The sequence below is a fragment of the Salmo trutta genome, chromosome 1 (genome assembly GCF_901001165.1).
Source record: "Salmo trutta chromosome 1, fSalTru1.1, whole genome shotgun sequence".
Lineage (NCBI taxonomy): Eukaryota > Metazoa > Chordata > Actinopteri > Salmoniformes > Salmonidae > Salmo > Salmo trutta.
Genome location: NC_042957.1, coordinates 6466846 through 6490510, shown reverse-complemented (window position 1 = coordinate 6490510; position 23665 = coordinate 6466846). Strand labels below are relative to the sequence as shown.

The 23665-nt window shown below is 43.1% G+C and overlaps 1 protein-coding gene across 1 annotated transcript in view; it reads right to left on the bottom strand.

The window, feature by feature from the left end:
* Positions 1-16077: 16077 nt before the first annotated feature.
* The window catches only part of LOC115154345 (delta-like 4 (Drosophila)), a gene marked incomplete in the record, with an annotated part of 15525 nt that continues 7937 nt past the window's right edge, over positions 16078-23665 (bottom strand). Inside the window, 3 exon segments of the mRNA XM_029700532.1 lie at positions 16078-17646; positions 20450-20561; positions 22221-22974. Coding sequence (XP_029556392.1) covers positions 17641-17646; positions 20450-20561; positions 22221-22974 — 872 coding nt within the window.

Below are 23665 nucleotides of genomic sequence, written 5' to 3'. Positions count from 1 at the left end.
TACACCGAGTGGACAAAACATTAAGGACACCTGCTCTTTCCGTGCCATAGACTGACCAGGTGAATCCAGGTGAAAGCTATGATCCCTCATTGATGTCACTTGTTAAATCCACTTCAATCAGTGTAGATGAAGGGGAGGAGACAGGTTAAAGAAGGATTTTAAAGCATTGAGACAATTGAGACATGCATTGCGTATGTCTGCCATTCAGAAGGTGAATGGGCAAGACAGAAGATTTAAGTGACTTTGAACGGGGTATGGTAGTAGGTGCCTGTTTGTGTCAAGAACTCCAACGCTGCTAGGTTTTTTACACTCAACAGTTTTCTGTGTGTATCCAAGAATGGTCCACCACCCAAAGGACATCCGGCCAACTTGACACAACTGTGGGAAGCATTGGAGTCAATATGGGCCAGCATCCACGTGGAATGCTTTCGACACCTCGTTTTGTACACTCAATGTAAATCTCCTATCACACCAGCCATGCCTTTCAAGGTTTGAGTCAGATCCACCCACTTCCTCTCAATGTACTGTATTAAGCCTAGTTCAGGGCTGTTTTGCCGCATTCGGTCTTCACAAAGGTCCGCACTTTAAATTGATTATATTTTCACGCCAACAAAATAGTCCATCGCCTGACTTTCTAGCTTTCATTGATTGTCATCATGCTGGACAGAGTGAAGAGACTGTAAATGTAGGTTCATTGTAATTTCTACTAAATGTTGATTGGGTTTTAGTCCTTTCAATGTCGATTGAGATTGTTCCCCCCAATTATGTTTCTAAAAAGAGCCCAGGCCTTGTTCAAGTTCACATAATAATGCCTACCTGATGAACCAATGAAGGAATATTAAATCAATATTCATTGAATATTTATTGATTCAATTATTTTCTTAGTGTTTCAGATACGTGTAGTGCATTCGGAAAGTATTCAGACCCCTTGACTTTTTCCACATTTTGTTACGCTACAACCTTACTCTAAAATTGATTAAATCGTTTTCCCCCTCATCAATCTACACACAATACTGCATAAGCAAAAACTGGTTTTTAGAAATGTTTGCCAATGTATAAAAAATAAACAACTGAACTATCACATTTACATAATTATTCAGACCCTTTATTCAGTACTTTGTTGAAGCAGCATTGGCAGCGATTACAGCCTAGTCTTTTTTCTCCCATTCTTCTCTGCAGATCCTCTCAAGCTCTGTCAGGTTGGATGAGGAGATGTTCGATCAGGTTAAAGTCCGGCCTCTGGCTGGGCCACTCAAGGGCATTCAGAGACTTATCACGAAGCCACTTTGTTCCGTTCATCTTTCCCTTGATCCTGACTAGTCTCCCAGTCCCTGCCGCTGAAAAACATCCCCACAACATGATGCTGCCACCACCATGCTTCACTGTAGGGATGGCGCCAGGTTTCCTCCAGTCGTGACAATTGGCATTCAGGCCACTCGTGACAATTGGCATTCTGCAGCACTCCACCAATCAGGCCAATGCAATCTTGGTTTCATCCAACCAGAGAATCTTTTTTCTCATGTTCTGAGAGTCTTTAGGTGCCTTTTGGCAAACTCCAACCGGGCTGTCATGTGCCTTTTACTGAGGAGTGGCTTCCGTCTGGCCACTCTACCATAAAGGCCTGATTGGTGGAGTGCTGCAGAGATGGTTGTCCTTCTGGTGGATTCTCCCATGTCCACAGAGGAACTCTGGAGTTCTGTCAGAGTGACCATCGGGTTCTTGGTCAACTCCCTGACCAAGGCCCTTCTCCCCCGATTGCTCAGTTTGGCCGGGTGGCCAGCTCTAGGAAGAGTCTTGGTGGTTCCGAATTTCTTCCATTTAAGAATGATGGAGGCCACTGTGTTCTTGGGGACCTTCACTGCTGCAGACATTATTTGGTACCCTTCCCCAGATTGGTGCCTCGACACAATCCTGTTTCGGAGCTCTACGGACAATTCCTTCGACCTCATGGCTTGGTTTTTGCTCTGACATGCACTGTCAACTGTGGGACCTTATATAGACAGGTGTGTGCCTTTCCACATCATGTCCAATCAATTGAATGCACCACAGGTGGACTCCAATCAAGTTGTAGAAACATCTGAAGGATGATCAATGGAAACAGGATGTACCTGAGCTCATAGCAAAGGGTCTGAATACTTATGTAAATTAGGTATTTCTGTTAAAAAAATATATAAAATAGCAAAAATGTCTAAAAACCTGTTTTTGTTTTGTCTTTATGGGGTATTGTGTGTAGAATGAAGAGGGGAACAAATGTATTTAATCCATTTTAGAATAATGCTGTAACGTAGCAAAATGTGGAAAAGGGGAAGGGGTCTGAATACTTTCTGAATGCACTGTGAATTTCTCCCTCTTAATCCCACTATAGTGTTGTTATTCAGTTAAGTTGATAAGGGCCAGGAACACTGATGTAAACCTGAAAGCTGAAGGACAGAGAGACACATGGCAGAGAGAGAGAGTGAGTTTCTCTTGTCAGCAGAATACACTGTTACTCATGACTTGGAAAGGTTAACCAAAGCAACACAAGGTACCTTGAGGTCATCAAGCCCTGGTTAGAACAATTCCCATTGGTAGGCCTATTTCAATGTTTATCAGTCATTGGAGATTTGTAACATATTGTAATCTGCAACGCTGACGTATGCACATAAAGCATTCCCTACTGCTGGCCCACTTTAAGAGCAAAGTCAAGCAACACTTGACCACTCTAAACCAGGAAAGGCTACGATTGCTGTCTCCTTTAGGATCTGTCCTGGGTCAAGGTCAGGGGTCAGTGGGACAGAGCAGAGCAATGTAGGGGGTATAGGACCAAAAGTGGGCACGAATCCAGGTGGACCCTACCTCACATGCACATCCCTGAACAGTATGGGATTTCTCCATAGTATTTTTTTAAAAGACAACAGTTGCTGTCTCGTTTAGGGGTCTGGTCTGACCAAAACATTCCTTGCTGCTTCACGGTCTTGGGTAGGTAGGACAGCACCAAGTGGCATAGGATCCAGATGGCCTCAACTCACTGACATTGCCAACTACTTTAATTCGTTTTTCATTGGCAAGATAAGCAAACTTAGGGATGACATGCCAGCAACAAACGCTGACACTACACATCCAAGTATATCTGACCAAATTATGAAAGACAAGAATTGTAATTTTGAATTCCGTAAAGTCAGTGTGGAAGAGGTGAAAAAATTATTGAGGTCATTCCGCTACCCAAGAATAGTAAAGCCCCCTTTACTGGCTCAAATCAAGTCAACCAATCAGCCTGTTACCAACCATTAGTAAACCAGATACAATGCTATTTCACAGTAAACAAATTGACAACAGACTTTCAGCACGCATAGAGAAGGACACTCAACAAGCACAGCACTTACACAAATGACTGATGATTGGCTGAGAGAAACTGATGATAAAATGATTGTTGGGGCTGTCTTGTTATACTTCAGTGCAGCTTTTAACATTATTGATCATAGTCTGCAGCTGGAAAAACTGATGTGTTATGGCTTTACTCCCCCTGCTATAATGTGGATAAAGACTTACTTGTCTAACAGAACACAGAGGGTGTTCTTTAATGGAAGCCTCTCCAACAACATAATCCAAGTAGGAGCAGGAATTCCCCAGGGTAGCTGTTTAGGCCCCTTGCTGTCTATGTATGCGGATGACTCAACACTATATACAGCTACTACAGTGACTGAAATGACTGCAACACTCAACAAAGAGCTCCAGTTAGTTTTGGAATGGGTAACAAGGAATAAGTCAGTCATAAATATTTCCTAAACTAAAAGCATTGTATTTGGGACAAATCATTCACTAAACCTCAACTACATCTCATAATGAATAATGTGCAAATTGAACAAGTTGATGTGACTAAACTGCTTGGAGTTACCCTGGTTGGTAAACTGTCATGGTCAAAACATAATGATTCAACAGTAGCTAAGATGGGGAGAAGTCTGTCCATAATAAAGCACTGCTCTACCTTCTTAACAGCACTATCAACAAGGCAGGACCTACAGGCCCTAGTTTTGTCGCACCTGGACTACTGTTCAGTCGTGTGGTCAGGAACCATAAAGAGGGACTTAGGACAATTGCAGTTGGCTCAGAACAGGGCAGCACGGCTGGCTCAGAACAGGGCAGCACGGTTGGCTCAGAACAGGGCAGCACGGCTGGCCCTTAAAAGTACACGGAGAGTTAACATTAATGACATGCATGTCAATCTCTCCTGGCTCAAAGTGGAAGAGAGATTGACTTCCTCTCTACTTGTATTTGTGAGAGCTATTGACATGTTGAATGCACCGAGCTTTCTGTCTTAATTACTGGCACACAGCTCAGACACCCATGCATACCCCACAAGACATGTCACCAGAGGTCTCTTCACAATCCCCAAGTCAAGAACAGACTATGGGAGACGCATAGTCCTACATAGATACATAGATCCATGACTCTATTCCACATCAGGTAACTGATGCAAGCAGTAGAATCAGATTTGAAAAGCATGGTAAAAATACACCTTATGTAACAGCGGGGACTCTGAAGTAACACAAACATAGGCACAGACACATGATAACATACGTGCTATACACACATACACATGAATTATGTGTTGTGGATATGTGGTAGTGGTGGAGTAGGGGCCTGAGGGCACACAGTGTGTTGTGCATTCTGTAATTCATGTTTTGTAATGTTTTTACAATTGTATAAACTGCCTTACTTCTGCCAGACCCCAGGAAGAGTAGCTGATGCTTTGGCAGGAACTAATGGGGATCCATAATAAATAGAAATACAAAACTCACCTGGTATGGTGTTTCTCGTAGGATTCAGACGGCCTCACCTGTTGTATCCCTGGTATGGTGTTTCTCGTTAGGACTCAGACGGCCTCACCTGTTGTATCCCTGGTATGGTGTTTCTCGTTAGGATTCAGACGGCCTCACCTGTTGTATCCCTGGTATGGTGTTTCTCGTTAGGATTCAGACGGCCTCACCTGTTGTATCCCTGGTATGGTGTTTCTCGTTAGGACTCAGAGGGTCTCACCTGTTGTATCCCTGGTATGGTGTTTCTCGTTAGGATTCAGACGGCCTCACCTGTTGTATCCCTGGTATGGTGTTTCTCGTTAGGATTCAGACGGCCTCACCTGTTGTATCCCTGGTATGGTGTTTCTCGTTAGGATTCAGAGGGCCTCACCTGTTGTATCCCTGGTATGGTGTTTCTCGTTAGGACTCAGACGGCCTCACCTGTTGTATCCCTGGTATGGTGTTTCTCGTTAGGACTCAGAGGGTCTCACCTGTTGTATCCCTGGTATGGTGTTTCTCGTTAGGACTCAGAGGGTCTCACCTGTTGTATCCCTGGTATGGTGTTTCTCGTTAGGACTCAGACGGCCTCACCTGTTGTATCCCTGGTATGATGTTTCTCGTTAGGACTCAGACGGCCTCACCTGTTGTATCCCTGGTATGATGTTTCTCGTTAGGACTCAGACGGCCTCACCTGTCGTATCCCTGGTATGGTGCAGTGTTTCTCAGTAATAGTCTCAGCTCTGTAATGTGACTGGTTGTTTATTATTCGGTCCATTTCAGAGATAAAGATCTGAAATAGTGACATGACTTTGCTTGATCTCTCCTCAATGATGTAAAACCCAACTTTAAGATTATTGAAAAAATAGGATTTATATGCCTTTTCTGTTTCTTGATAGAAAACAAGACTGAACCATAAGGAATAAGTTCATCACCTGTGCACAACAGAGTTGCTTGACGGTTCTGGCTACAGTGACTGACGGTCAGGGAGCGTTTTACTGACACCTAGTGTTAATTAGTGGAACTATAACCACAGATTAGGAAGGCCAGCTGTATGCACTTGGGCCCGATTCCGATTTAGGAAACTACACCTTTCTCATGCCCTCCTTTCCTACGCATTTCTCAGTAGTTGGTATTTAGACTTATCTTATGCTGGTGCATAACGAGTTTTGCAGGCGTGATTCTCTTGCGAGCGCTGAATAAATGTAATTCAACAGCTGAAAACCCTCCCACTTGTTGGCCAACAGATTTTCTCGTGGAGTTTTCATTGAATATGGTTTTCAGTACATTTATCTTAAGCTATCCCTTTAAATACCGTGTACCTTTAATTCAAATTTTGTCGACAGACTAAAATACATCGAGAGAGAACACGGGTTCAGAAAATAGGGATCCATTAAAGAAAGACATTTAAATATATGTATATTCTAAATATATGTTTCAACACCAACTGTTGGATTAAAAAAATACTCAGATTTTGTAGATTATTTAGGCACATTTTTGGGTTATGAAAGTATGTATGAATCATTAAAAAAAAAACATTTTGGAGAGCCTTTAAACACAAAATATATTGATGAATCAAAAATACATCGGTTTTATTCATTCAGAAAATTGCCACATTCAGTTCTTTAACCCATGGTAATGTTGGAAGATTAGTGTACATGGAATTATAATATGGAGAATAGTGTACAATAGTAGGCTATACCCTTGTCTATTTCCTGCACTAACCATGGAACTATGTGATGACATGGCCAAGTATTTACGCCATGTGTCGGGTTCAAACTGTTACAGCTTGTTCTGCGCTCCGCTACATTCCCTTTGTATGCAACTTAACTCGGGTCGGAATCAGGGCCCAGCTGCCCAGGAGAAGAATGCTCTGACTGTAGCACTCAATGGGCAACACACTGCACTGTGAGACGTTGGCAACACACTGCACTGTGAGAAATGGGCAACACACTGCACTGTGAGAAATGGGCAACACACTGCACTGTGAGAAATGGGCAACACACTGCACTGTGAGACATGGGCAACACACTGCACTGCACTGTGAGACATGGGCAACACACTGCACTGCACTGTGAGACATGGGCAACACACTGCACTGTGAGACATGGGCAACACACTGCACTGCACTGTGAGACATGGGCAACACACTGCACTGTGAGACGTTGGCAACACACTGCACTGTGAGAAATGGGCAACACACTGCACTGTGAGAAATGGGCAACACACTGCACTGTGAGACATGGGCAACACACTGCACTGTGAGAAATGGGCAACACACTGCACTGCACTGTGAGACATGGGCAACACACTGCACTGCACTGTGAGACATGGGCAACACACTGCACTGCACTGTGAGACATGGGCAACACACTGCACTGCACTGTGAGACATGGGCAACACACTGCACTGTGAGACATGGGCAACACACTGCACTGCACTGTGAGACATGGGCAACACACTGCACTGTGAGACGTTGGCAACACACTGCACTGTGAGAAATGGGCAACACACTGCACTGTGAGAAATGGGCAACACACTGCACTGTGAGACATGGGCAACACACTGCACTGTGAGAAATGGGCAACACACTGCACTGCACTGTGAGACATGGGCAACACACTGCACTGCACTGTGAGACATGGGCAACACACTGCACTGCACTGTGAGACATGGGCAACACACTGCACTGCACTGTGAGACATGGGCAACACACTGCATTGCACTGTGAGACATTTCTATGTATTTATGTTTGATATTTGCAGAATGATTAGTGTTTTTCTTTCATTCATACCATTACATGTCTTTGTGCCTTTGTCCAAACTTTTTATTTGCCTTATTGTTCTGTGTTGGTGGTTTGTTACTTGGCTTTTGTACGGCTTGTGAAAACCGCTGTTCTGTAAACCATTGTTTTATGACTGTATAAACAGAATTCCTTCAATGAGTAAGACAATATTGCCAACGGAATTTCAATCCATGTTTGGGGATCTCTTGAGAATATGACATGCCACATATTTAGGGTTACATAAAGAGATTGAACAGCAGATAGTCAGAAACCATGTTTCCTCATTCCCAACCAATGACATCAACACAGAGATTGCCCTGATTTCCCTTAACAGAATAAATCGAGTTGATTAGGAATGTTTGTTTCCCTGTCCCGTATTTGTGTGGCCGTCGTTTCCTGAAAAGCCCATGCTTCCACCACGCAACGCCAGAAGTGGCTGACCGCAAATCACAGGACTACGTTCCAAATAGCACCCTATTCCCTATATAGTGCACTACTTTAGACCAGAGCCCTATTCCCTATATAGTGCACTACTATAGACCAGAGCCCTATTCCCTATATAGTGCACTACTATAGACCAGAGCCCTATTCCCTATATAGTGCACTACTTTAGACCAGAGCCCTATTCCCTATATAGTGCACTACTATAGACCAGAGCCCTATTCCCTATATAGCTCACTACTATAGACCAGAGCCCTATTCCCTATATAGTGCACTACTATAGACCAGAGCCCTATTTCCTATATAGTGCACTACTATAGACCAGAGCCCTATTCCCTATATAGCTCACTACTTTAGACCAGAGCCCTATTCCCTATATAGTGCACTACTATAGACCAGAGCCCTATTCCCTATATAGCTCACTACTTTAGACCAGAGCCCTATTCCCTATATAGCGCACTACTATTGACCAGAGCCCTATGGGACCCTATTCCCTATATAGTGCACTACTTTAGACCAGAGCCCTATTCCCTATATAGTGCACTACTTTAGACCAGAGCCCTATTTCCTATATAGTGCACTACTATTGACCAGAGCCCTATGGGACCCTATTCCCTATATAGTGCACTACTATAGACCAGGGCCCTTTTCTCTATATAGTACACTACTATAGACCAGAGCCCTATTCCCTAAATAGTACACTACTTTAGACCAGAGCCCTATTCCCTATATAGCGCACTACTATTGACCAGAGACCTGTGCGCTATATAAGTCAATATGGAGCCATTTGGAATTCAGATTTGCAATCTCAGGGAGAGATGCGTGAGAAAAGCGATTGGCCTCCGCCGGCATGTTCTGCATTTGTTTTAATCAGGCAGGAAGTAGGAAGTGATGTCACTAGGTCACAAACAGGATGCTGTGATTATAATACAATGAGAATGTTTGGCCACATTATGGAGACCCAGAGGCCAGAGGCCAGAGGCCAGAGGCCAAGCCCTTTTAGTACACTGTGACTGTGTACTGTGTGTGTGTACTGTGTGTACTGTGTGTACTGTGTGTGTGTATGTGTGTGTACTGTGTGTACTGTGTGTACTGTGTGTGTGTGTGTACTGTGTGTACTGTGTGTACTGTGTGTGTGTGTACTGTGTGTACTGTGTGTGTGTGAATGTGTGTACTGTGTGTGTGTATGTGTGTGTACTGTGTGTACTGTGTGTATGTGTGTGTGTATGTGTGTACCTGAGTGTTCGAGCGTGCATATGAGAGCGAGAAAAAGTGTTTAGGTGTGTGTGCATAGTGTATGTACTGTAAGTGTGTCTATGAGAATGTGTTTAGGTGTGTGTGCATACTGTATGTACTGTAAGTGTATCTATGAGAATGTGTTTAGGTGTGCGCATACTGTATGTACTGTAAGTGTGTCTATGAGAATGTGTTGCGTGTGTGCATACTGTATGTACTGTAAGTGTGTCTATGAGAATGTGTTGCGTGTGTGTGAGTAAGTCCGTGTGTGAGAGGAGAGAGGGTTCCACAGTCCCTCGGTGCGGGCGTGCAGTTGTCAGGGTAACAGGTAGAACGCTGTGTGTGAGCAGTAACAGTGGAAGGTTTTACCAGATGACTAACGGCTGTGATAGGAGTTTTTCCTCTCGGTCCGGCCGGGGAAACATCCCTCTCTACACCTGGTGATCCAGGCTGCTTCCAGTCCATCCTCTTTTCACACACGTCAACAGGATGTCTGCCTCTCCAATGACACCCTACTCTCTAGATCAGTGGTTCTCAAAATCCTCTCCCCTGCCAGACGTTTCACAATTCTGTTGTAGTCCTGAACTAACTCACCTAGTCACGGGCTTGATGATTCGTTGACAATCTGAATCAGGTGTGATAGCCGTGGAATAGTTAAAAGCCTGGGGGTCCCCGAAGAGGGTGCCGTTACTATCCATTCAGCTGTACCGTTACTATCCATTCAGCTGTACCGTTACTATCCATTCAGCTGTACCGTTACCATCCATTCAGCTGTACCGTTACTATCCATTCAGCTGTACCGTTACCATCCATTCAGCTGTACCGTTACTATCCATTCAGCTGTACCGTTACTATCCATTCAGCTGTACCGTTACAGCTGTACCGTTACTATCCATTCAGCTGTACCGTTACTATCCATTCAGCTGTACCGTTACTATCCATTCAGCTGTGCCGTTACTATCCATTCAGCTGTACCGTTACAGCTGTACCGTTACTATCCATTCAGCTGTACCGTTACAGCTGTACCGTTACTATCCATTCAGCTGTACCGTTACAGCTGTATCGTTACTATCCATTCAGCTGTACCGTTACTATCCATTCAGCTGTACCGTTACTATCCATTCAGCTGTACCGTTACAGCTGTACCGTTACTATCCATTACAGCTGTACCGTTACCATCCATTCAGCTGTACCGTTACCATCCATTCAGCTGTACCGTTACTATCCATTCAGCTGTACCGTTACAGCTGTACCGTTACCATCCATACAGCTGTACCGTTACTATCCATTCAGCTGTACCGTTACAGCTGTACCGTTACCATCCATACAGCTGTACCGTTACTATCCATTCAGCTGTACCGTTACCATCCATTCAGCTGTACCGTTACCATCCATTCAGCTGTACCGTTACAGCTGTACCGTTACTATCCATTCAGCTGTACCGTTACTATCCATTCAGCTGTACCGTTACTATCCATTCAGCTGTACCGTTACCATCCATTCAGCTGTACCGTTACTATCCATTCAGCTGTACCGTTACTATCCATTCAGCTGTACCGTTACTATCCATTCAGCTGTACCGTTACCATCCATTCAGCTGTGCCGTTACTATCCATTCAGCTGTACCGTTACCATCCATTCAGCTGTACCGTTACAGCTGTACCGTTACTATCCATTCAGCTGTACCGTTACTATCCATTCAGCTGTACCGTTACTATCCATTCAGCTGTACCGTTACTATCCATTCAGCTGTACCATTACAGCTGTACCGTTACCATCCATTCAGCTGTACCGTTACTATCCATTCAGCTGTACCGTTACTATCCATTCAGCTGTACCGTTACAGCTGTACCGTTACTATCCATTCAGCTGTACCGTTACTATCCATTCAGCTGTACCGTTACTATCCATTCAGCTGTACCGTTACCATCCATTCAGCTGTACCGTTACTATCCATTCAGCTGTACCGTTACTATCCATTCAGCTGTACCGTTACTATCCATTCAGCTGTGCCGTTACTATCCATTCAGCTGTACCGTTACAGCTGTACCGTTACTATCCATTCAGCTGTACCGTTACAGCTGTACCGTTACCATCCATTCAGCTGTACCGTTACTATCCATTCAGCTGTACCGTTACTATTCATTCAGCTGTACCGTTACTATTCATTCAGCTGTACCGTTACTATCCATTCAGCTGTACCGTTACTATCCATTCAGCTGTACCGTTACTATCCATTCAGCTGTGCCGTTACTATCCATTCAGCTGTACCGTTACTATCCATTCAGCTGTACCGTTACTATCCATTCAGCTGTACCGTTACTATCCATTCAGCTGTACCGTTACAGCTGTACCGTTACTATCCATTCAGGGCCAAATATGAACTACCTCGAGATCTATTCATCTGTACTTTTCCTACAAATCTCCCATTGACAAAATCTGAACATGATTTATAATGAGAGACTGCATGAGTTAATCCAAGTTATATGAATACGGATCTCAAAGTCTCTGAAGGATGACGTTAGGCAGCTGAATGAGCTGTCGCATGAGGAGAGGAGGCCAACTTCACTCTCTCAACGTCCCAACCTCTTGACTTGCTTGAAAGGTGAGGCCGATTTTTCTCTCCCAGACTCTCGATTCACAGACACTCGAGTTGATTTGATGAAGTCAATTAACCTTTGAATGTTAATCTCTTCTCTGGCCATTTACCTCAGGCTAAGATTATGATTACATCCCAAATGGCACCCTGTTCCCTAAATAGTGCACTACTTTCAACGGGCCATGGTCAAACGTAGTGCGCTAAATAGGGAATAGGGTGCCATTTGGGATGCATTCTATGTTTGCAAACATTTGGCACAATGCGGGATAGCAAGCTATAAGGTTTAACCTCTTTCTGGGATCACCGGTAATCTCTGACCCCTGACCTATAAGGTGTAACCTCTCTCTGGGATCACCTTTAACCTCTGACCCCTGACCTATAAGGTGTAACCTCTCTCTGGGATCACCTTTAACCTCTGACCCCTGACCTATAAGGTGTAACCTCTCTCTGGGATCACCGGTAACCTCTGACCCCTGACCTATAAGGTGTAACCTCTCTCTGGGATCACCTTTAACCTCTGACCCCTGACCTATAAGGTGTAACCTCTCTCTGGGATCACCGGTAACCTCTGACCCCTGACCTATAAGGTGTAACCTCTCTCTGGGATCACCTTTAACCTCTGACCCCTGACCTATAAGGTGTAACCTCTCTCTGGGATCACCGGTAACCTCAGACCCCGGACCTATAAGGTGTAACCTCTCTCTGGGATCACCGGTAACCTCTGACCCCTGACCTATAAGTGGTGACCTCTGGGCTTCTCCTGATGTTCCTCCACGGGTTCCTGTGTATATGTGTGTGTGAGAGTGTGTGTGTGTGTGTGTTTGTGTGCGCATGTGAGACCCAGGCAATACCAGGCGTGAGCCCCACAGAGGAGCCAGATTGTGCACTCTGACAGGTCCATAAAGTTTTTTGACGTAGTGCCCAAGGCAAGGCAGGGGGATTTTTTAATGATATTTCTCTTTATAGCGAACTTAACCTACTGCCTTCCATCTGGGCTGCTCCCCCTCCCTAAACACATTCACAGCCCCAAAACCAGGCCTTCTACATGAAGGGCTTGTTTTAGGACGTGTGTGTGTGTGTGTGGGTGTGTCTGTGTGTGTGTGTGTGTGTGTGTGTGTGTGTCTGTGTGTGTGTGTGTGTGTGTGTGTGTGTGTGTGTGTGTGTGTGTGTGTGTGTGTGTGTGTGTGTGTGTGTGTGTGTGTGTGTGTGTGAGGTGGATGGGGAGTCGGTGGCCTATGGCTGCCTGAAAGTGTGTGTGTTTTAATGGACTCTGTGGTCTAGTCTGCTCTGTGTGTGTGTGTGTGTGTGTGTGTGTGTGTGTGTGTGTGTGTGTGTGTGTGTGTGTGTGTGTTGCGAAGTGCATGCAGGGCAAGAGGCTTGGCATATGCCACTGTTTTTATGGCAGAGCAGGGTCTCACCCCGCAAACCGCGGCATCTGCTTGGCTGAGCTCTTTGTTAGGGAGGGTGTGTGTGTGTGTGTGTGTGTGTGTGTGTGTGTGTGTGTGTGTGTGTGTGTGTGTGTGTGTGTGTGTGTGTGTGTGTGTGTGTGTGTGTGTGTGTGTGTGTGTGTGTGTGTGTGTGTGTTCGGCTGAGCTCTCTCTCTTAGGGAGGGTGTGTGTGTGTGTGTGTGTGTGTGTGTGTGTGTGTGTGTGTGTGTGTGTGTGTGTGTGTGTGTGTGTGTGTTCGGCTGAGCTCTCTCTCTCTCTTAGGGAGGGTGTGTGTGTGTGGAGGCGTGGTGTAAGGGGGTCTTCTCAGCCCCTCGGCTGTTTTTGTTTCACCATTGCCAGCTCGAGGGGGTAACCGTGGAAACAGACTTGAATCTCAAGCCAATTAAGGAAACAAAAGAGAGAGGAGGGAGGGGTCAGGTGGAGCAGCTTGTGTATGTGTACTTGTCTAGGGTGTGGGGTTGGGGGAGCCTGAGGGGGGTTTTATATAGCCAGCTCCATATCTGGTTAAGTTACTGTATATAACCAGCTCCATATCTGGTTAAGTTACTGTAAATAGCCAGCTCCATATCTAGATAAGTTACTGTATATAGCCAGCTCCATATCTGGTTAGGTTACTGTATATAGCCAGCTCCATATCTGGTTAGGTTACTGTATGTATCCAGCTCCATATCTAGATAAGTTACTGTATATAGCCAGATCCATATCTGGTTAGGTTACTGTATATAGCCAGCTCCATAACTAGATAAGTTAATGTATATAGCCAGCTCCATATCTGGTTAAGTTACTGTAAATAGCCAGCTCCATATCTAGATAAGCTACTGTAAATAGCCAGCTCCATATCTAGATAAGTTACTGTATATAGCCAGCTCCATATCTGGTTAAGTTACTGTAAATAGCCAGCTCCATATCTGGTTAAGTTACTGTATATAGCCAGCTCCATATCTGGTTAAGTTACTGTATATAGCCAGCTCCATATCTAGATAAGTTACTGTATATAGCCAGCTCCATATCTGGTTAAGATACTGTAAATAGCCAGCTCCATATCTAGATAAGTTACTGTATATAGCCAGCTCCATATCTAGATAAGTTACTGTATATAGCCAGCTCCATAAGTAGATAAGTTAATGTATATAGCCAGCTCCATATCTTGTTAAGTTACTGTATATAGCCAGCTCCATATCTGGTTACGTTACTGTAAATAGCCAGCTCCATAACTAGATAAGTTAATGTATATAGCCAGCTCCATATCTGGTTAAGTTACTGTAAATAGCCAGCTCCATGTCTGGTTAGGTTACTGTATATAGCCAGCTCCATATCTAGATAAGTTACTGTATATAGCCAGCTCCATATCTGGTTAAGTTACTGTATGTAGCCAGCTCCATATCTGGTTAGGTTACTGTATATAGCCAGCTCCATATCTAGATAAGTTACTGTATATAGCCAGCTCCATATCTAGATAAGTTACTGTATATAGCCAGCTCCATATCTGGTTAGGTTACTGTATATAGCCAGCTCCATAACTAGATAAGTTACTGTATATAGCCAGCTCCATATCTGGTTAAGTTACTGTAAATAGCCAGCTCCATATCTAGATAAGTTACTGTAAATAGCCAGCTCCATATCTAGATAAGTTACTGTATATAGCCAGCTCCATATCTGGTTAAGTTACTGTAAATAGCCAGCTCCATATCTGGTTAAGTTACTGTATATAGCCAGCTCCATATCTGGTTAAGTTACTGTATATAGCCAGCTCCATATCTGGTTAAGTTACTGTATATAGCCAGCTCCATATCTGGTTAAGTTACTGTATACAGCCAGCTCCATATCTAGATAAGTTACTGTATATAGCCAGCTCCATATCTGGTTAAGTTACTGTATGTAGCCAGCTCCATATCTGGTTAGGTTACTGTATATAGCCAGCTCCATATCTAGATAAGTTACTGTATATAGCCAGCTCCATATCTAGATAAGTTACTGTATATAGCCAGCTCCATATCTGGTTAGGTTACTGTATATAGCCAGCTCCATAACTAGATAAGTTACTGTATATAGCCAGCTCCATATCTGGTTAAGTTACTGTAAATAGCCAGCTCCATATCTAGATAAGTTACTGTAAATAGCCAGCTCCATATCTAGATAAGTTACTGTATATAGCCAGCTCCATATCTGGTTAAGTTACTGTAAATAGCCAGCTCCATATCTGGTTAAGTTACTGTATATAGCCAGCTCCATATCTGGTTAAGTTACTGTATATAGCCAGCTCCATATCTGGTTAAGTTACTGTATATAGCCAGCTCCATATCTGGTTAAGTTACTGTATTTAGCCAGCTCCATATCTGGTTAAGTTACTGTATACAGCCAGCTCCATATCTGGTTAAGTTACTGTATACAGCCAGCTCCATATCTGGTTAAGTTACTGTATACAGCCAGCTCCATATCTGGTTAAGTTACTGTATACAGCCAGCTCCATATCTGGTTAAGTTACTGTATACAGCCAGCTCCATATCTGGTTAAGTTACTGTATACAGCCAGCTCCATATCTAGGTAAGTTATTTTATAGACTCAGCGTTTAGTTGTTGTCACGTTTGGTAAGGTTGTTGACTGTGTGTTTTAGATGAGTTAGAGAATGTAGGTTTTGTGTATGGTCAAGTCTAACAGTTTTGGTCGTTCTATCCATAGAGTTACATATTAGAAATGGAATGTAATATGTCTTGTAATAGGATCTCTGTGGTTCTACCGCTCCCTTTAAAATGTATAATCACTTTGGTGAAAAACAATAGAAGAAACAACAAAGCATCAGTAATATTTTCTTCATTATTAAAAAACACCACATAAAATAATCTCACTTTTCATTCACTGGCATCAAAATATTAACAAGGAATTAAAGTGTTTTATTCTTCAGAAGTTTGGTCCTTATATACAAAATAATATTATAAAACATATAAAGAGCAGTTGTAGCATTCATCAATATTTAAATTAAACTCTGGAAATAATCACAATTTAAAAAAATGTACATTATTGGTTCTGTAATTTCAGAAAGTCATTATAGGCAGGCAGTGGTATGACAGTGTCTTTTATGAATCCTTTTGTGTCTCTTTATTTCAGGGCTGTTATTGTCTATGTCCCAAATTACACCATAAGTCCCTACTTAGTGCACTACTTTTGACCAAGGCTCTGGTCAAAAGTAGTGCACTATATAGGGAATAGAGTGCCATTTGGGACGCAGATTGTGGTAAATATAAACTTGTCCGTCAGTTTCCTTCCTGTTTTCTTGGACTACTGCTGGCACAGAACTGAGTATTGCGCTTCTGTGATTTATTTGTTGCGTCTTAAATGTTTATACCCTATTTAGTGCACCCTACCTCCACATTACTGCTGATTAAAAAAGTGGATTTTCCACCTCTGTTTTTATTTTTGTAGGTCAAATGCTCCATGAAGAGACAAGGGCTTTGTTTTTAGCATCCAAACACACTCTTTTAGGCTTCTAGTAATTTTGGACATACAATCTTTTCACCATTTTGCATGAAATGGAAAAGTCCGGAAAAGTCCAACCAGGTATTTTGTTTCTAGAGATTGAACGATGAGACATTTGTTTGTTTGTTTGTTTGTTTGTTCAGTCAGACATTCATCGTTCTCAGTGTGTTTGTTGTGGTTTCGACTGCTGGTCGGTCGTGGCGGTCAGTGGGTGAGTTTCATTGAGTTAGCTCCACCCATAGCTGGTCAATGATGCTGGCTAAGGGTTAAAGATCAGTCGAATCTCAGGCACCTCCATTTTGATTAGTTGGCTGTCGTTAGTCACCATGATTATCCCTGGAGATAAGTCAAGGGTCAACTGAGTGCTCAGGGTTCAACTACGAGCTACGGACATTTTCCCTGTTTTACCTACTCTCTCCTCCAATCGCTGCCAAGGACAGATGAGTTCAGTTCAGGTTCATTGTTTTGCTTAATGACGACACTCCACCAGTCCCCTCCACACCCAGTGCAGTTCAGTCAGTTCATTTAACAGTTCATTTAACAGTTCATTTAACCATTTGTTCCCAGAAGTTAATAGGTCCATGACTGTGAACTGTACATGTTTTTTATACAAACACTTGGTCAATGTTAAAGTTCAGTAAAGTTCAATCTAGAGTGTTCATTTTTTCATTTTTCACAGAGGAGAGATTCCGCTCTCCTCTCTGTCTCTCTGTTTTTCTCTATGGTCCCTTCTCTCTAGTGCTCCAGAGCAGCAGGGACGTCAGAAAACAGGTCTTCAGTCTCTCCTCAGGTTTTTGTGTAAACAATCCAGAAAAATATTTTCTGCCTTCGATTGCCTTTCTCCTCCGCGTTCTTGCTCCCTCGCTTTTTCTACCTCACACAGCTTTACACCTGGGAGGAAGAGAAGAACAGATTAGAGGTAAGCAGCGAGGACTGGGGAAAACAGTGAGCCGTCATTCCCATTTTCGCTATGAACTGGGAAACTGCACACATATCCCAAGATAATAACACTCATATAAACCAATCACAAAAGTTATGTAAGCTATTCTTGCTGATATACTATCGCCATTGGGTTTTGCTTGGCAACATCCTCCCTCAATTCCACTCAGCACCTCGGTGTTAAAAGTCCAACATGCTGCCATTTTTATCTCAATATCAAATCATTTCTGTGTAATAATTAAGTACCTTACTGTGATTGTTTTCAATTAAAATGCGTTAAAACTAAATAAAAAATAGCTTCTTGGCGAAGGGAAATTTCTCAAGCAAGAACTTAGCTAGAGTTGCCTGGGAGTGGTCTGAGTGGAAACAGAAAAAAAAAACTAGAAATGAGCTCTTATTGGCAGAGAGGTTTGGAACTTTTTTTTAAATCTTATTGATCTATTAACTAGTTCACTGCCTGGTGATGTCACCAGGCAGGCCAAAACTTCATCCCACTGAAACAAGCAGAAATTTTAGGCGGTCTTTTCAAAGCGCTTTTTCCACTCAAAGAGTAGTATCATAATTTTCACAATTTCACAGCATTATTCCAAACTCATAGTGTGGAAATATACATACAACATAGAGAAATCACGTTTTTTGACTGCACTGGGCCTTTAAGACATAGGGTTTGAGAGACACAGTAAAGCTTAAAAGGTATCAAAACCATATTCCTGTACTTGAACAAAAACGTATCCCCTTCTTAGACCATCAAATTATCAGTTTGAAGAATAGTGATTTTCTAGTTTAGAGAGAGCATTATAAGATTACTCCATCTATACTGACTTGGCAGACAGTCCCATCAGAAAGTATTCATACCCCTTGACTTATTCCACATTTTGTGTTACAGCCTGAATTCAAAATGGATTAAATTGGGATTTTTTTTTGTCACTGTAGGGTGCCGTCTTTCGGATGTGACGTTAAACGGGTGTCCTGACTCTCTGTGGTCACTAAATATCCCATGGCACTTATCGTAAGAGTAGGGGTGTTAACCCCGGTGTCCTGGATAAATTCCCAATCTGACCCTCATACCATCACGGCCACCTAATCATCCCCAGCTTCCAATTGGCTCATTCATCCCCCTCCTCTCCCCTGTAACTATTCCCCAGGTCGTTGCTGTAAATGAGAATACGTTCTCAGTCAACTTACCTGGTAAAATAAGGGTTTAAAAAACCTGAAAATCTCACCCATCTACACACAATACCCCACAATTACAAAGTGAAAACATGCTTTTTGAAGAAGAAAAAAGTAAATACAGAAATATTTGCCCGTTATTCTTTTCAAAATTCTTCAAGCTCTGTCAAATTGGTTGTTGATTGCTTGACAACAATTTTCAGGTCTTGCCATAGATTTTCAAGTAGATTTAAGTCTTTAATTTTAACTTTAATTCACCTGACAGCAGGACAATAACCTAAAACACAAGGTCAAATCTACAGTGGAGTTGCTTACCAAGAAGACAGTGAATGTTCCTGAGTGGCCAAGTTAATCTCGTAGTGTCTGGTGGAAAGCAGAGTGAACCAGGTTTTCCATTAGGATTTTTCCTGTGGCATTAGGTTTTTTTTTATCCTGAAAAACTCCCCAATCCTTAACGATTACAAGCAAACCCATAACATGAGGCAGCCCCCACTATGCTTGAAAATATAGATATTGTTACTCAGTAATGTGTTCTATTGGATTTGCCCCAAACATAACACTTTGTATTCAGGACAAAAAGTTAATTGCTTTGCCACATTTTTTGCAGTATTCCTTAGTGCCTTGTTGCAAATATGATGCAGGTTTTGGAATATTTGTATTCTGAACAGGCTTCCTTCTTTTCACTCTGTCATTTAGGTTAGTATTGTGGAGTATCTACAATATTGTTGATCCATCCTCAGTTTTCCCCTATCACAGTCATTAAACTCTGTAACTGTTTTAAAGTCACCACTGGCCTCATGGTGAAATCCCTGAGCGGTTTCCTTACTCTCCGGCAACTGAGTTAGGAAGGACGCCTGTATCTTTGTAGTGACTGGGTGTATTGATACACCATCCAAAGTGTAATTAATAACTTCACCATGCTCAAAGTGATATTTAATGTCTGCTTTTTTTTCTCTTCCCATCAACCAATACGTCCCCTTCTTTGCGTGACATTGGAAAACCTCCCTGGTCTTTGTGGTTGAATCTGTATTTTGAAGGTCACTGCTCAACCTTACAGATAATTGTATTTGTGGGGTACAGAGATGAGGTAGTCATTCAAAAATCATGTTAAACAATATTGCACACAGTCCATGCAATTTATGTGACTTGTTAACCAAATGTTTACTCCTCAACATATTTAGGCTTGCCATAGCAAAGAGGTTGAATACTTACTGACTTAAAACGTTTCATCTTAAAAAAAAATATTAATTTGGAAAAACATAATTCCCCTTTGACATTAAGGGGTATTGTGTGCAGGCCAGTGACACAACATCTAAATGTAATCCATTTAAAAGACTGGCTGTAAGACAACAAAACGTGGAAAATGTCAAGGGGTGTGAATGCTTTCTGAATTCCCTGCTATATAGGCCTACAGGATCTTGCCCTGGCTTATTTTTATGTAAAATAATGTGTAGTACAATGTGTAAAAAAAAAAAAAAAAAAAAAGAAACATCACCAACCATAAATATCATTGATACTATAGGAGTGACATGAAATACTTCAGATAAGTACATTTTTTGTTGCTGTTGTATTTTTCTTGTCTTACCTCTGTTGCTATGACGCACTCCCTCTTCTCTTCTCCTATAACAAAGACAGACTGGTAGATCTGAGAGTCTCGAGGGGAACATATCGTTGATATCCTACACTCCTCCTTTTCACTGCAAAACACACAAGTCAACACACACTGTTAGCCTACCTTAACGACACAAAGTAAAAGTATATATGGCTAAACTGTGTCTGTCTCTCTGTGTGTGTATGCGTGTGTGTGTGTGTGTATGCGTGCGTGTGTGTAGCCTACTGATGGGGGTGAAGTATGGCTCAGCAACAGTCGAATGTAAACGATGCCCAGTATTCTGACTAGTAACTGCTCATAGCGTGGAACTGAGAAAAACAGCTTTTATTTACCTTGGTTTTACAGTAACTTTATACAGTTACTGCTAACACGACCCCCAATTTCTCCAAAACACAATGCAATAGAGGCAGGATACTTGTCCACATGATTAAGCTTGTATTTAATGTTGCAAGAATGACATTAACTCATTTTCGACCAAATTAACAGTTACTGCCTTTTTCCAAGGAGCCTGTTGGTTGGGTCTGTTGTTAGTGGTCTTTATGAGATTAAAATAGCATTTTGAACTCATTAGGATCCTGCTGTATAGGGGCTTGCTGTGGGTGCATGTGGGTGGATTGGGGGTTATGGTTGGGCTTCGGACCTGGATGTTGATCATTCGGGTCCCGTGTGGGATCGGATCAAGAGTGTGTGTGTGTGTGAGTGGAGGCATGTGTGTGTGTGTGTGTCTGTGTACCTGGAGGTGTACGTGTGTGTACGTGTGTATGTCAGATCTTAATTTGATCACTCTTATGTTGCTGAGAATTGCAGGAAATGCAAACTTGTAGTCTTTTTGAGTTTGTCACTTCCACTTTGACATTTCAGACTTGAGTCACCCTAACAAAAAATGTATCAACCTCAACAAAATAAATTTCCAGTAATTATAATCCACATAATAATCCACATTCCACATAATAATCCACATTTCCTATGGGTACAGATGTAGGATCTTAATTTGTGCAAGTTTGCTACAGCAGGAAAATAATCCTGCAGCGACAGGAAATGTGGATTATTATGTGGATTATAATTACTGGACATTTTTTTGTTGAGGTTGATACATTTTTTGTTAGGGTCACTCAAGTCTGAAATGTCAAAGTGGAAGTAACAAACTCAAAAAGACTACAAGTTTGCATTTCCTGCAATTCTCAGCAACATAAGAGTGATCAAATTAAGATCCGACATCTGTATGGGGTTGTCACGTCTACTCCCGCTCCTTCCCTCCAGCGTTCGATGTTGCCGGGATGTCACCTAGACTCCATTACCTCCCCTTTATCTGACACCCCGCTTAGGTTCCTTCCCCAGGCAGTATTGTTTCTGTTTGTTCACATCTAGACGCTACTCCTACGTTGTATCGTTCCATGTTCTTTGTGATATTAAACTGTTTCTTGACTCCCAGCGTCTACGTTACAGTGGGGAGAGTAGTGGCAGGGTTTAAACCATTGTATTCAGGTCCTGTTGCCACTGACAAAATGAATGAGACCGTTTTCCTTCTCACAGTAAACAGAACAGACTTACAGCCTATAGAAATAATATCCAGAACGCATGACCTTTCACCTTTCACACATGTACGGAAACAGTTTCCTGGAGTGTTAGTGTAGCAACGATACCAAGCGCTATAAGTAGCCTAGCCATAGGTCTCAAGGTATATCGCCATGTTTGTAGATCAAGATAGAAACCTTAATTTATAGAAACATGTACATTCTTTTACCTGTACATTCCGCTCATCGGTATTTTCTCTTCTAAACACTTGTCGTAGATGTGATTTAGTCTTTTATCCTCTTGCGACTTATCATCCTTGAACTCCTTTGACTTTGCGTTACTATAGTCCAAGTGATAGTTCTTGTGGATAAAATTTGACTTCTCTGATTCGCAGTCCACCTCCAGTAGCACCTTCTGATTGGTGTTCTTCAGCTGGGAGGCGGGGATAAGGTTATCCTTCTGTACGTCTGATAGGTTGTTCATGGTCTCCCGGTCTCCTCTGTCCCTGCCCATCTGCCTGTGGATGTGTCTTAGAGCCAGCCCCACCATGCATAGCAGCACCAGAAACGCAACCAGCCCTACAGCCAGGGAAACTGCCGCCCACTGGAAGCCATCTTGGCTCTCTCCGTTGATCCTCTCACCACCGACTGGCAGGGTCACTGCAACGAACTGACAGCGGGGTCCAGTGAAGTCGGTGGGACAGATACAGGTGGTTTGGGATTTCCCCAGCCCCCCTTCCCTGGTGCAGAGTCCTTTGTTGAGACAGGGGTGCATGGAGCACTCGTCCAGGACGCGGTCACAGTTTCGGCCGGCGTACCCCGGGGGGCAGGCACAGGTGTAGTCGTTGATGCGGTCCAGGCAGGTCCCCCCATTGGTGCAGGGGTTACCGGCACACTCGTTGATGTTGATCTCACAGCGCTGGCCTGTGAAACCGGAGCGACAGCTACACAGACGCACGCCACCATGGATCAAACACAGACCACCTGGAGAGAGAGACACAGGGGTTCAGGGGTTTAGGGTTCAGGGGTTAGAGTTCAGGGGTCAGAGTTTAGGGGTTAGGGTTCAGGGTTTAGGGCTTAAGGGTTAGGGTTCAGAGTTCACACACACAGGGTTAGGGTTAGGGTTAGGGTTAGGGTTAGGGTTTATGGGCCCTGTCCGGAAACAACCCCTAGACGCTTGTGGAGGATTTGATAAGTTTAAACAATATTGTAATTGCTCCATCTTGCCCTCTGATAGGCTAGGTGGAATTCTCGCTATTGCTTACACATCTCCAATCGTCACACTACATTGTGAAGTCTCAGTAACCATCACATGGAGCAGAAGAACAAATCATACCGTCCCCTTCATCACTAAACCGCCATAACGAGCTGGAATGCTTATCCAAAAGGTCGATCTGACCCAAAACCCAAAACACAGGCCAATGTGCTTATCCAAAAGGTCGACCTGACCCAAAACCCTAAACACAGGCCAATGTGCTTATCCAAAAGGTCGACCTGACCCAAAACACAGGCCAGTGTGCTTATCCAAAAGGTCGACCTGACACAAAACCCTAACACAGGCCGATGTGCTTATCGAAACGGCGATCTGACCTAAAACACAAAACACAGGCCGATGTGCTTATCCAAAAGGTCGACCTGACACAAAACTCTAAACACAGGCCAGTGTGGATGTGAT